The sequence below is a fragment of the Halichoeres trimaculatus genome, unplaced genomic scaffold (assembly GCF_033239565.1).
Source record: "Halichoeres trimaculatus isolate MK-OKI-2021-1 unplaced genomic scaffold, fHalTri1.1 fHalTri1_scaffold_3, whole genome shotgun sequence".
NCBI classification, from domain to species: domain Eukaryota; kingdom Metazoa; phylum Chordata; class Actinopteri; order Labriformes; family Labridae; genus Halichoeres; species Halichoeres trimaculatus.
Genome location: NW_027437181.1, coordinates 15778972 through 15792454, shown reverse-complemented (window position 1 = coordinate 15792454; position 13483 = coordinate 15778972). Strand labels below are relative to the sequence as shown.

At 38.9% G+C, this 13483-nt stretch overlaps 2 protein-coding genes across 3 annotated transcripts; both read left to right on the top strand.

The window, feature by feature from the left end:
- Positions 1-1278: 1278 nt before the first annotated feature.
- Positions 1279-3493, top strand: LOC141787647 (ATP synthase F(0) complex subunit C3, mitochondrial-like). 2 transcript variants are annotated; one of them, XM_074666212.1, is made up of 5 exons: positions 1279-1351; positions 1638-1737; positions 2080-2151; positions 2806-3005; positions 3240-3493. In XM_074666212.1, exons 2-5 carry the CDS (start codon positions 1699-1701, stop codon positions 3352-3354), a joined length of 426 nt encoding a protein of 141 aa, XP_074522313.1. In that variant the 5' UTR covers positions 1279-1351; positions 1638-1698; the 3' UTR covers positions 3355-3493. The 2 variants fall into 2 exon arrangements, with proteins under 2 accessions (XP_074522313.1, XP_074522314.1); XM_074666213.1 differs by lacking the exon at positions 1279-1351 and adding an exon at positions 1379-1504.
- A 2062-nt stretch (positions 3494-5555) lies between these two features.
- On the top strand, positions 5556-10848 carry nsun3 (NOP2/Sun RNA methyltransferase 3). The gene is made up of 6 exons (XM_074666206.1): positions 5556-5821; positions 6216-6319; positions 6405-6868; positions 7054-7208; positions 7839-7960; positions 8353-10848. The coding sequence occupies exons 1-6, from the start codon at positions 5648-5650 to the stop codon at positions 8687-8689; spliced, it is 1356 nt and encodes a 451-aa protein (XP_074522307.1). The 5' UTR covers positions 5556-5647; the 3' UTR covers positions 8690-10848.
- Positions 10849-13483: the final 2635 nt, after the last annotated feature.

The following is a 13483-nucleotide window of genomic DNA, read 5'->3' as shown; positions in this document are numbered from 1 at the left end:
AGATGGCTGCGTGTCAGTCTCTACTAATTTCTGTTGCTACTTCAGTAATTTATCTGCATTTTAAATACATTTCTCGCATACAATGCAGCCTAAAACATCCCTGCATGCTCATCTACAGGCAGAATTTAGATTTCACTATTACCAAAAAAATCTAGATTGTGTTTTGCTGCCCACTTGTGGCTTGTTGTTTACATTACTGTTTTAATCCGTGAAATAATGGGACAGTCTTTAAACGTGCATCATTTTCCTGTACATAGTTTTTTCCTCATTCCACTTTAAAAAATTTATATAAAAATTTATATAAAAATTTATATATAAAATTTTGTGTACAATACGTCTATACCTAGAGTACATCTTCATACAGCTTCTAACATACCCTTGCACAAGATGTGAAATTAATGCCCATTTAAAAAAAAAATGGCATTAGGAAATATGATCACGCAGAAAACTTTTCTTTTATGTGGAGACAGCGCTTGGGTTAAGCCTTTTTTTCTCGTTGACTGTTATTATATATTAATTATTTGTGCCCTAAATCATGATGACTAAAATAACCCAAATGACCCTCATCAAAAGTTTACATACCCCTGGTTGGCCTGATAATCAAACAGGTTGACACTGATGGAGGTAAGTTGTTTGATTGTAATTAGTGCCCATTTATAAATAGTCAGTGAGTTTCTTCAGCCAGTGAGCTCTGAAGAAAGCCCTGCATGTTCCATATGGAGATTTACTGCAAACTGAGTCATAGAAAAAGCTAAAGAACTGGACAAAGGAGAAAAAGTATTTGAATGAGGAAGGATACAAAAAGAACTCAAAAATTTTGAAAATACCAATCAGTAGTGTTAACACCCTGACGGAGACGTGGAAAATGACTGGTTCTGATTATGACCGTTTCTACCTGGTTATGTGAACTTATAAGCACACAGCTCAGACACAAAAAATCAGAGTAGGCAATCTACCCTTTGCTGTCAATAATTCTTAATAGCACAATTATTCAACAATTAATTAACACAACTCAGTATTGACAATATATCAACTGTGAATGGCTTATTGGAAGCTGTTGCAGATATCACTGAGCACAAAACATTCAGAAATATTCAATTTTCAACTTCGACAAAGATACCGAACGATCACTACATTTAACTTAAAAAGAAACTTGTGTCTTTCATTGACTTTGGAACATTCTGTACTTCATCAGTCTGTGATACTGATATGGACTCCCTGGACTGAGTAATAGCGCCCTCTCATGCTTCTATAAAGATTGGCACTATCGTCTTCACACCGGAAGTCAACCCCTTAAGGTTACATTGCGCATGCGCTTGCTTCTCGTGTCTTCGACCTCTACTTCAAGCCGGTGAGAGCTAACCTCCTCTGTCTTAAACTGTGTTAGAGTTTATGAAATAACTGCGACACATGTTTGTTATTACTAACATGTGTAGCTTTATTGATCATAGACGTGTTAGGCCTTTCTTTAGTTAAAATTAGCTCGTTGAAGCTCCACTGTTCGGTTTGTTGCTAATCTTGACCTTACTTGTGTGCGTCTAGTATGCACACTTTGTACTTTGCTATTCTGAAAAACAACAAGTAGGTGGAAAAAATATTATTTGACCTTGCTGCAATTCATGTGTTGTTTTCCACAGACGGTGAACACTGAATTCACGCCAGATCCTTTGGTTGACCTGACCATTACGTTCCTTCATAATGTATGCCTGTGCTAGGTTCGTCTCCACGCCCTCTCTGGTAAGCCTGCATGAATGAATGGAGATCTTTTTGTACCTTACTAGTATATATCTGTTATTATGGCATTCGTTTGCTTTAGTGCGTTAGGACTACTGCAGTTTAACAGCAGTAGACTTGTGCCCGCTAACAATGACACTCAGCTGTATGAAGATAGCCGTCTTTGACTCACTGCTAAAGTCAGTCAGTATTCTCACCTGCAAGGGCACCCCTGTGTGTGTGTGCACATTATTTAGGCACAACTCAGGCTAAACATTGAGCTGGCGTACACTGTTAATTTACCTTTTTATATTTATTTAAATATGGAGCTTTTTGTGTATGTGTGTATGTCTTGTCTTGTTGCAGATCCGTGCTGGATCTCGGGCTCTGTATAGACCACTCTCTGCAGCAGTAGTCTCAGATGCCAGAAAAGGAGAGGTAAGCTGCCTTTTACATCAACAATATTAACTAATATGGAGACTTCATGAGTTTTCAGAGAAAGGGTACTTCTGAGCTACTATAATTATTTTTAAGTTGATCTGTTATTCTTGTTACCTTTAAAATTCCTGTAAGTTCAAATACAATGTCATGTAACAGAACCATTTTTTACAAACAAATAAAGTAAAATACATTCTTAGGCTCTACAATACACCTGTTAACCAATAAGAAACATGTCCCAATGGTCCTTTTATGTTATTGCTGTTTAGTGTATACTTTACACAGCTACTTAATCTTAAACCAGATAAGGTACTAAATGAGACAGGTGCAGTGAGATTTCAATTGAGTACTTTACACACAGTAACACTCATGCACACTAAAGAAGATCAGCAAAGACATAAACCATAAAATATCACAACACAAAATGTAGTGACCTTATATATGCTTTAAGTAATCCAGATAAATGCTCAGGTTAGGTAAATACTCTGTTTTTGTAAGTAAAACCTCAGCATCTATTGAGGTGACAAGTATAAAGGCAATATTTGCGCAACATTCAGAGGAGTATTCATTGAAGAGATGTTTTTATTTATAGCAGTGTCACTTTGTGATCTTGTTCCTAAGTGTTGTGTACTAACCTTCATTCTTGTTTTCTAGACTGCCTCTCTCCTGGCACCACAGAGTCTTGTAGCCTCCCAGCAGCAGGTGGCGGTGAGGGCATTCCAGACCAGTGCTGTGAGCCGTGACATCGACACTGCTGCAAAGTTCATTGGAGCAGGAGCTGCCACTGTGGGAGTGGCTGGATCCGGAGCTGGAATCGGAACAGTGTTCGGTAGCCTTATTATTGGATATGCAAGGTAAGTTAAACACATCATCTGTTTGTTTTGGACACTTCCACCATAACTTGATATTCTGCATTTATTAATCAATCAATGATTATCAATGATTATTATATATTAATTATATATTTTCATACCCTATGATTTGGGTTGTATCTCTAATTTAAAACTAGAAAATGAAATATCTTTGCAGATGTAGCCAATTACTTGATATCTCCACCTTGTCTCAGCTGTTGGTCTATTTCTCAACAGGAATCCTTCTCTGAAGCAGCAGCTGTTCTCCTACGCCATCCTGGGTTTTGCTTTGTCTGAAGCTATGGGTCTTTTCTGTCTGATGGTTGCATTCCTTATCCTGTTTGCAATGTAAACTAGGCAGGCCTTTGCAAATGGCAAGTCTGAAAAGAGAAACATGGTTAAAAGCATTAGAAGTTTGAGATGCCCTGGAATGGTAGGATATATCAACTCACATGGTGCTTATTCTTGTATCTCTTATAAGATTGTGAACCCCACAGCTGTATGGAACTCTGGTGAACCCAAATCATTTGAAATGGTGGCTCTGCCATTATATTGTATATTTAATCAAACATTTTTGTTAACAAATATTCCACCAATAACAGAAGTAAAATGTTCATTCTCCTTTATGTGTCAGTGTTTTTTTCCAAGGTTGGTTATTTTTGTTTGTATATGAAAAGGAACAGCACTCTCTCTCTTTGAGGGAAAATTAGGATATACAAATTGATAATCTTAAAGCTGCCATCAGTACCTCAGACTACATATAAACAAAACCAAGAATGGTGAGGTTGTGGTAGATACATGTTGCAATAACTCTGCGCAAACATAGCGATACAATTGATATAGATGCTGTTCTGGACTTAGGTTGCATCCTTAAAAGTTCCATATGTATCCAGCAGGACCTCTGATTTGGAAAGACACTTGCTAGTACTCTGTACTTTACTTTAACCTTGATGCAGCCTATAGATTGAAAAAGGTTTTTATTATGCAACTGCTTATCAGATAGCTCTTTTGGGTATTGCATTTTTGCATCAGTGGTTTATTATTGTTCCTTGTTTAAGAATACTATGGGGAGGATCTATTGTAATTGGACTGCCTCGCCACCTTCTGGCCTGGAGTCTCATGTACACTGTTGTAAACTACTTCTAGCAAGGTGTGTTTGTTTAGGAATAAAATAGAGACCAGATTGAATCAAATTTCCTTTGTTCAAGACAACTTTTTAGTCAAGTGCTGAGGTAAGGTCATCAGTACAGTTAAGTAGCACTACTGCTTGAAACGTGACATCGAGCAAACATAGTGGCCGGCTAAGTAGCGCTATTGGTAGTCTGGTGCTAAGACATGTCCGTTATTTGTTAAGTTAGTGAATCCTGGTCATGTTCCTGCCATTGTTCATCTACTAACATCTAACAGAGCGAACATAACCTCACTCTTCGTTTTATTGACTCTCATGTTTGAACAAACCACGGCAGAATAACTGCTGCACATGGAATGGACATGATCACAAACAGTATAGCCCCTGTGCTATCACTCTCCTGGGTATCTTTTTTTGCTGTCTGACAGTTAGGCCCCAGTGTCCACCATCGCTACAAAATAAATCACAGCCAGTGTCATATTGTGTTTGAGACCTAGACATGCCGTGAACCAATGTGGTCCTGCCCGACCCGATTGGGAAGCTAAGAAGTAGAATTTTGAAATAGCCTGTAACCTGTCATATTGATGCTAATAAACTACAAAGTGTGAATTGCAATTAGGCATATATCTAGAAGGGGGACTTTTGCAAGATCATGTAGTGACTCCTCACAGTCCCTTTAAGAGTATCCTTATTTGCAAAATATGTGGGGAAGATGGGTACATCATTATTTTGTTAAGCTAGAGTTGTGTATCTCTGTTTATTTGTGTCTTTTCAGTGTTGTGCTTTAAAAGTACAGAAGATATGCTAACATATGCTACATGAAACTTTGGACCAAAAGAATAACACTGGGAATTGATCACTACATTCTAAAACGGTATCTAATAATCCGGAGATGAAAAAACGTATTACATTTTTCAGAAATGCGGTGCTAAATTGTATCATTTACATGTCTCTAGATTTGGCATTACGCAGACTTGCGCACTGAGTTAACCACACCCACTAAAGGGGGGCATTAGCGCCGAAAGTTTATACCTAGTTTACTGGCGAAAACACACCTTTTCGCATTTCATATACCAACTTATAGCATAAAACGTTGATTGAGAAAACTCAAGCTCTGTGACATTCACACTAACTTCACACTCTCCTACTTATCTTGTTTTCCTTGGAGAAGACATCTTGCTGGATTGGCGGGAAGTAAGCATTTCAATCTTTTTGAACTACTTAGTCAAATCAACTGCTAAGATGAACACAAATATACCTCTAACCAAGTCGATCATTGCCAAAGTCCCTTTGTTAAAAATGTTCTTACGTTACGGTAACTATATTGTCATGTTACCGTACATAATCAAGCAACCGTATTTATTCAGTACTGGGCCCTGGCCGTACGGACGCTGCAAGGGGGGATAACAGGTGGAACTAATGAAACTCAAAGTTTCGGTCGGACGGATTTCATTGACGTACGAGTCATTTATCCGTCGTTTTCGAACTGATCTCATGAAGTCTTACATCTCCTTACATGTACCCAATAACGTTAAACAAAGTAAACATTGTGCGGAGAGCCTTTTGCTTTAAATTTCAAGAGCTCTCACCAACTTTTCCGTTGTGTCTGTGGTCGTGTAACGTCTACTGTCATACAAGTGCCAAGGATGTTTTACAACTCCAGGAGCAAAAAGGGACCTCCAATAGCCAGGTAAACAATCATTTAGGATCATTTATGTGTCGTGTTTTCTGTCTCTGCCATTTTGTTAAACTACAAATTTAGCTTTTAGTTAAAGATCACTTGACAATAATGTGGTGTATAATTAGCCTGAGTTCATGTAACAAAAGGGAAATCATTTATGATCTAGTTTGAAGATTTTCCTCTTCAAAGCTGATATTGACAAATTTAAACTGATTTTTTTCAACAGGCAAAACTTTTGTATTTAGTTCACGTAAATGTGACATGAATTGTTGATATATAGGTCTCAATGAACTGAAAACTGATAGATTTCACAGTTTCACAGTTACAAATCTGTAACATTATTATGATGCCCTCTTGGGTTTTTACCTTTATTATTATTATCTGATCAAGTCTGTTTCAACAGGTGACAAAAAGGCGCAAAAAGCAAAGACCTTCATGTCCATTGGTACTGAACCATTTTGACAAACAGTACAGTGAAGAACTTGGTGACCTGTGGGCACCTGCTAGGTACATTTTGTCTGTAATAATTTCTGTAGCATTTATAGAAAAATGTTTTTACTCCTACTTCATTTGAATTCTTTCTCTGCTACAGAACTGTGCTCTTGGACCCTCATTCTTGGCAATATGGAGTCATGCTCAACCGCTTCAGCAGTGCAAAAGACATTACACAGATTCTCCAGTCACAAGGCTTTTCCTCATTGCTGCTGCAATCAGACATTCCTACGTTGCTTTCCAGTGGCCCTTCAGAGGTGTCAAGTTCAGCATACGAGGCAGGGAACAAGTCTCTGCAACAACTTCACTGCATCCCCGAGTGCTCTCCCAATAACAGGACATCTCCATCCCTCTCTCAGGACTTTCAATGTTATATTCACCCGTATCCAGTGCGGTTTCCTTCTCAGGCCCATAGGCCTGGTCACCTGAAGCAGTATTACCTCCTAAATGCTGCCTCCTTGCTTCCAGTGCTCGCTCTACAAGTCAGAGATGGGGAGAAGGTTTTGGATCTATGTTCTGCTCCTGGAGGCAAAGCCATAGCCATAATGCAGTGTGCTACCCCAGGTATGACATTACTTTATTGCTGAAGAGCACAGTAACTAGTCAGGAAAAGTGTTTTTGAAAATGTGGAGCTTTTTTTCCACAAGCAAAATAGTGTTTTAAAAATAGCTGGCTTAGGTGAAATTGAAGTCAATTTCCAGTTTGCATTATACAGAAGTAATAAATAAAAATGTTCTGTTATGTTCCAGAACTTCTTTGTTGTAATGAACTGGACCCACACAGAAGAGCTTGGCTGAGCAGAACCTTGGAGTCTTTTCTGCCTCACTCACTAAGCACAAAAGTGATTGTGTCAGCACAGGATGGACGCTCTTTTGGCCAAAGTGAATCAAGAGTGTATGACAAGGTGGGTACTGTAAAGAGTACGTACACGTGAGGGATTTTTTACACTTCTTTTCAGAAGCCGTGGCTAGAAATGAACAAGAACATGAAGCCTTTGAACAGACGCTAATAAGCCAAGAAGAGGCAGACAAATGACTGAGGAATCAAAGAACTCAAAATGACTGATAGTGGAACAAAATATTGAAAAAAAGAGAGCAGAGACTAGAGAGTGAAGAGGCTTAACAAAAAAAGGGGAAGCGTAGCATAAACCTAATGTACAGCTGTATGGTGCTGGGGTTTTTAAAATTATTATTACAGTTTGGACAGTTTAGTGGAGTACGCTGAGGACTCTTCATATTTAACATAATTTCCTACCATTTGTAATAAGCTGAAGATGAGTTTTAGCAAGTTTTCTATCTTCACCCTGACTGACCCAGATTTCTCCTTTGATGATGCAGGTGCTGTGGGGTAACGTTTACCTTTTCTTTAATTATTGCACAGATTTATCTGCTCTTACCTCCATTAATTAATCAAATACTCTTGCTGCTTAGCCTTTTCTTCTTGAACCTACTTTTTATAATGACCTTAGTTACAATATTATTTTATCTTACGTTTGCCCATCTGATATTCATCTCCCACTCTCCCTCTGTTGCAGGTGTTAGTGGATGCCCCCTGCTCCAATGACAGGAGCTGGTTGTATTCCAGTAGCAGCCAGAAGGGGGAGCAGCAACTGAAGGAAAGAGCCAGACTGCCTGCGCTCCAGGCTCAGCTGCTCAAGTAAGCCCCACCTCAAGCTTAAATATATGTCTGCAATAAGTTCACACACTAAAGTTACTAACAACATATTAAGTGTTTTTTTTTGTTTGTTTTGATGAAGAATTATAAAACATTTCTTGCATTTTAAACAGTTCTCTGATAACTTGACATGCAAAAATTATAAGTTATTTGGCAGGTATGTCTGACAAGCAGCTCTGTAAGGGTTCTGGGTGGGGGCTGTTTCATTTGTGGTCAATTGCATTATTATGAATTCTAATTAAGAAGGTAAAACTAGATATGTTAATGACATGCATAAAAACCACATAAGAGGTAACAATTTAGATAAAACTCGCTGCGTTTGAATTGGTAAGTCAGTCACTTTTTATTAAGTGTAGAATTTCTCCTTCCTGCAGGTCTGCACTGTTAGCAGTGCGTCCAGGAGGCGTTGTGGTGTATTCCACTTGCACACTCTCCAGTGCAGAGAACTACGCTGTGGTTGAAACAGTGCTGAAAGATTGTCCTCAAGCTGAACCTGAAGACCTGTGGGATGAGATTGCCATTCCTTTATCAAAATATTTTACATTTAGACCTGCACACCCTGATCATGGACAGACACTCCAAAAGCCCTCCCTGCAGTCACACAACGGTACTGTGTCCTGTTATCATCACAGGCTCGGTATTTTAGTGGTGCCTCAGCCTGGCAAGACCTGGGGACCCATGTTTTTGTCTCGGATTAGAAGGAAAAAATAGCATGTATCCTCCTGTGCAGAGAAGATATGCAGGAACAAATGGAACCAAACATACACATTTTTGTTTGTACTGCTGCTGTTACCTCAGGGTTCACCTTATGGGACTTGCTTGCAACTCATCCTCACAAAAAGAGACAGTGTAAACTCTGCACAGTTCCAGCTTTAGACACTTGAAGAGAAGGAAGGTTATAGCAGAAGTATTTTAGACTGTTGGATAAATATGGAAGTGTTGCCACATTCAGGTAAAGACGGTCAACTTCTTGACTCAGACACGAGCAAGGTGTGCAATGAGTGATGTCCGTTCACTCACGGGCAAAGCATCTGTTCTCAGTGTTTTGTACATTTCTACATTTACAGTTACTAAACTTTTACCAACCAGTACAAAATGAGAAATGAACACTACTGAAATCATTCACACTATCAGTGCAGTTAGGAGCCAGTGCCTAAACAGACATTTGTTCTTTATGTTTTAATCACCGAAGAACTGGACCTGGTTCTCTTCTTTGGATGAAAAAATAAAATATGACATGGCGTTTAGGTGAAAGTAAAAATTGAAAATAAAAATCTGGTGGACTGCTCCACTATGGTCTAAACGTATTGTGGCATGATAAAAAGAGTAGCCCTGAATGTAAGACCCCATTTTCACTTGTATTTCAATAAGGAAAAAACCCATCTGAATCTAGATCAATGTGTTTTTTTGTATTTGTGAGTTATGCACATTACTGGACTCAAGGTGACATATTTAGAAACGTAATGATGTGGCTCTTTTTGACGAAAAACAAGCTGGTTTGTAGACAGTTAAACTTAAGTTGAACTATCTTTTAACAAGCACCAGCCCAGTACTAGCACAAAGGCCACTTGTGTGGAAAAGGGGTGTTAGTGTCAATTTCAAACCAGACATGATTTTACAAGGAGAGCTCTATTTTCTGAAAAATCCTGATGCTTTTCTTAAAAGGACCACAAAAAAACCTTAAACAGGTTAAATATTTAATTCCATTTTCTGGAAATGACGTAAACAGTACTGTGGAAGGAGCCAGCCATACACAAGTTCAAGTCGGAGGTTTCAATGTAGACAAATTACTATCTAAATCTCACACCTAGCTCTGGGTAGGTGTAAAGTCCTCCTTAAATTACAGGTGGCAGAAGCACATTTTAAAAGATGGGAAAATTGAAAATTGAGTGGATAAGCAGGAGCACGGGAGGGATGGTCCCTGGCTGATTTGGGTTGGCAACTTGTTCTCCACAACTTTAATTTCATCAGCTCATAATAGCTTCTTAGTAATTGAACACCACTTAGCTTCACGACTTGACTTCTCTGTTGTTGTTTTACGCTTGCTGTGTATTAACAGTTTTGGCATCACAATGTTCTGTCATTTTCCACATACCTTTTTGTCTCTGTAAGTTTATGGACAGCACTTGTTCACAACTGTAAACCTGTTGAGAAGCAATAGGCATGAGAGGAAACAGTGTAAGAAAACAACCAATTAAGAAAAGTGCTCTTCAAGAAGAGGTCTATTAGTGGGAACAATGGGCCTTATTTACTAATAAATGCGTAGAAAGTTCTTTGCGCACAAGTCCTGTGTTAACGTAAAATCACCATTGGATTACGTGCATTCCAGCCAATTTTCTTCTCACCACTGTGCGTATGGTGGTGAATCAGAAGCATTCTAAATTGATGGGCGTGTGCCCACAACCTGCAAACAGCATACTACCACACCCCATTTCATCCATGCAAGGACATTTGGCAGTGCCTCAGGAGGAGGTGCCACAGACCTCCACATCTGCGTCGCAGTGTCAGCCACACTCCCCTGCCCCCCTGTCTTCATGAGGTGATCAATAATCAGCAGTCACTCCTGGGTACTGTTAGGGAGATCGTAACGGGTAACAAAAACATAAACAATAAATTGAAACAGTTGCTGGATATTTGTGTGAACAAATAAATAGGTTTGAGTGAACAGTGAAGCTGTGTGTGTCATTTGTTCAGAAAATATTGGTATGAAGTCATGAGGAATGCAGTTATTTCACGTCTTCACTCAGTTTAGATTTAGGAACACGCTTTTTAACTGACCTCCATGAGAGACGCTGCATTTATGACACCTGGTCAGCGATTTTATTGATATCAAAACTGTGGCATTTAAAATGTACATTGTGGTATTTTTGAATTTTAAAATGAAGTATCTATTTAAGATTCAGTATTATGATAGGGGTGGATATGTGTCAATTTTATGGTTAGGTAATACATTTTGTCGGTTCACAGTTTTTATTATCGAACTCTATTGAAGACTGCTTTTCTTTTACTGAAAGTAGTCTATGTCATGTATTTAGTTAAATTTGTATGTGTTAACATTCTGAGGGAGTGGGTCATCCTTTTTGTGTGTACAGAGGTTCTGAATTAGTTTGCAGAGTAAGCACAAATTCAGGTAAGAAAGTGTTGATGAATCACAGGTCTCTGCGTCAAAGGTTCGTACACACGATTTAAGCACAAATTTGTGCGTACCCTCTGTTTGTGAATTAAGCCCAATGTGTTGTTTTTTCAACAATGTTTTGGTTGGTTTAAATTTAACTTCCTGCTAGTTAAAATGAATCTTATGCCCTCATGGTGCAGCCAAATAATGGAAATTTAGAGTTATTAACTAGCATGTTTCAATGCAACCCTAAAGAAGACTTCTATAGAGCTGGTGGTCCACAACTGATGGCAACAAATCAAAGCAAAGTGATATTCACAACTTCTTAAGCTGGAGAAAGAACAACCAGCTGCTGCAGATTTATTTTTTATTAATTCTATGCAAGAGACCCTCTTTATCTTTTGTTTATTTATTTATTGTTTTATCATTTATTGGGTTTGGCAACTGTGGAAACTGCTTACACTGCATTTATATAATAGGAAGCTATTGATGAAATCCATTTTAAACCGCTTCACATACATAACACTGCCCACTTTGTATAATAAAATTGATAATACCACAAGACTGCAATATTCCATGATATATGCTTGTAGCATTAAAAATTCATTCAAAGTTTATTCTGTGAGGACTGAGAGCTTATGGCATGAGGCTTAGCTTCTGAATGCTCTTTGAGTGGTCGTTAGAGAATGAAGGATGACATTTAAAGACCACCACAGATGCTCACATGCAAAATCTCCATCTTCTGAGCCTTGAGTCAGTAAGTCAGGTTACGTTCATTAAATTTTGATTGCGTCTTCACTTCAGTCATCACTAAATATTCAGAATATTCCATTCTCTGAAGTTGTGATGGATGTGTTTATTAGCTTATAATTGTTTTAAAATATTTAAAGTGCCATAACAGCATTGCAAAGATCTTCTCAATTGACACACCACAGGAGACTGTGAGTGTCCTGTCTGAAAGATTAGTTTAATAACTGGGAAGAGCAATATGATTCCATTAACACAGTTTCTCTTTCTTCATCCTGTTGCTCCCTCTCTGGATTGTCCATCTCTGATTAAATTGCACTCTAAGTCTCATGGAAGGAATGTGAAATCTGTTATCAGACCTCCCTTCAGTGTGATTGAGACAGCAGTATCTTACAATAGTTCATTACTTGGGTGGATTGTGCTTGCGACATGTGTCTGTGAAAAGTAGACTATTTCACCACAGTGTTGAAGCTTTTCATCAGGCTGTGATTGCTCAGAGCAGAGGCAGAGGTTGTTTTGAGAGTAACTGTGGACAATAACACAAAAAATTGCGCTTTTTCTACCTTTTGAACTTAACAGACTGACAAAGTGCGTTGTAGTGAAGGCAGCTATGTGTGGAAACCCTTATCTAGTGTTTATGAGCAAGCTGGTGAGGAACTGTCAAAGATAAGATTGCTGAAATAGGAAAGCTGCAAGAGCCTCACACAGGTTTCATACAACTGCTCTGCAGGGCTGTAGACACAAGCAATATTTGGTGCATTTCCATCCATTTTTATTGGCTGTCCTACTTTTGCTCCAGTTCAGCGTGCCTTTGAAAAGTAGCCTCAGTCTATGGTGCGAGTACATCATTACACCAACACAACATCAAAAGTAGCAAGATGTGGAGATGAAGTGGTGCTTTATTGGGGTTAACCATGTTGCTGACCTTTGTGTGAACTCTGGTTTGTTGATGTTCCCCCATATTGCAGTGTTTCCTCAGGGGGAGAATCTCTAAGCAGCTTTTCCTGCACTTCAAAGGGAGGGAATGTAGGCCTGCTTTGCATAATCAGGTGGGGAACAGCTTTTTGCCAGAGAGGCAGGAATTAATTTGTGCCACCGCCAGATGTAATCATTAAAACTCTAGTCATCGACAATAAAGGGGGAGGAGGAGGAAATGGAGGAGGAATTTTAGAACAGTAGATAGAATAAGAAAGGGATACAGCGTATAAGATGGTAGTGAATGCCAGAGGACTGTCTGGCTAAGTAGGCTAATCTGGCCTGAGCTGTGAGCCAGAATTCAATTTTATCAGTCTGCTAACATTCAGCTCCGTCACTCTGGGTTTAGACATGTTGGCATGAGTTTAATCCTCACTTCCCACTCCTTTTTTATCATGTACAATTTGAGTAGTATATAAAACAGCAAAAGGATTCATGAAAACAAAGTGAGCGTGAGTCTGCTTTGTACACTAGCCTTGCTTAAAGCTTTTTAGAGTTATGTGTCCCACTCACAGCCTGTAAATGTACCGTACAGTTCAGTTTCACTGCTCTCATTAACCCCAGCACCACCAGCATGCAGCTGTTTCCAGCAGAAAGAGAAAAGCTGAAACCCACTCAGCATCCTACAGCAGAGACAAAGTGAGTCATAAATCTGAATAATGCTCAGT

What these genes read in the sequence shown, in the direction of transcription:
- nsun3 (XM_074666206.1), top strand. Translation starts at nt 5,648, where the DNA reads ATGTACCCAATAACGTTAAACAAAGTAAACATTGTGCGGAGAGCCTTT. An exon ending in AAGGGACCTCCAATAGCCAG is followed by an intron (nt 5,822 to 6,215) that starts GTAAACAATCAT and finishes CTGTTTCAACAG; the next exon opens with GTGACAAAAAGGCGCAAAAA. An exon ending in CTCCAGGCTCAGCTGCTCAA is followed by an intron (nt 7,961 to 8,352) that starts GTAAGCCCCACC and finishes TCCTTCCTGCAG; the next exon opens with GTCTGCACTGTTAGCAGTGC.
- LOC141787647 (XM_074666212.1), top strand. Translation starts at nt 1,699, where the DNA reads ATGTATGCCTGTGCTAGGTTCGTCTCCACGCCCTCTCTG. An exon ending in TCGTCTCCACGCCCTCTCTG is followed by an intron (nt 1,738 to 2,079) that starts GTAAGCCTGCAT and finishes GTCTTGTTGCAG; the next exon opens with ATCCGTGCTGGATCTCGGGC. An exon ending in CAGATGCCAGAAAAGGAGAG is followed by an intron (nt 2,152 to 2,805) that starts GTAAGCTGCCTT and finishes CTTGTTTTCTAG; the next exon opens with ACTGCCTCTCTCCTGGCACC.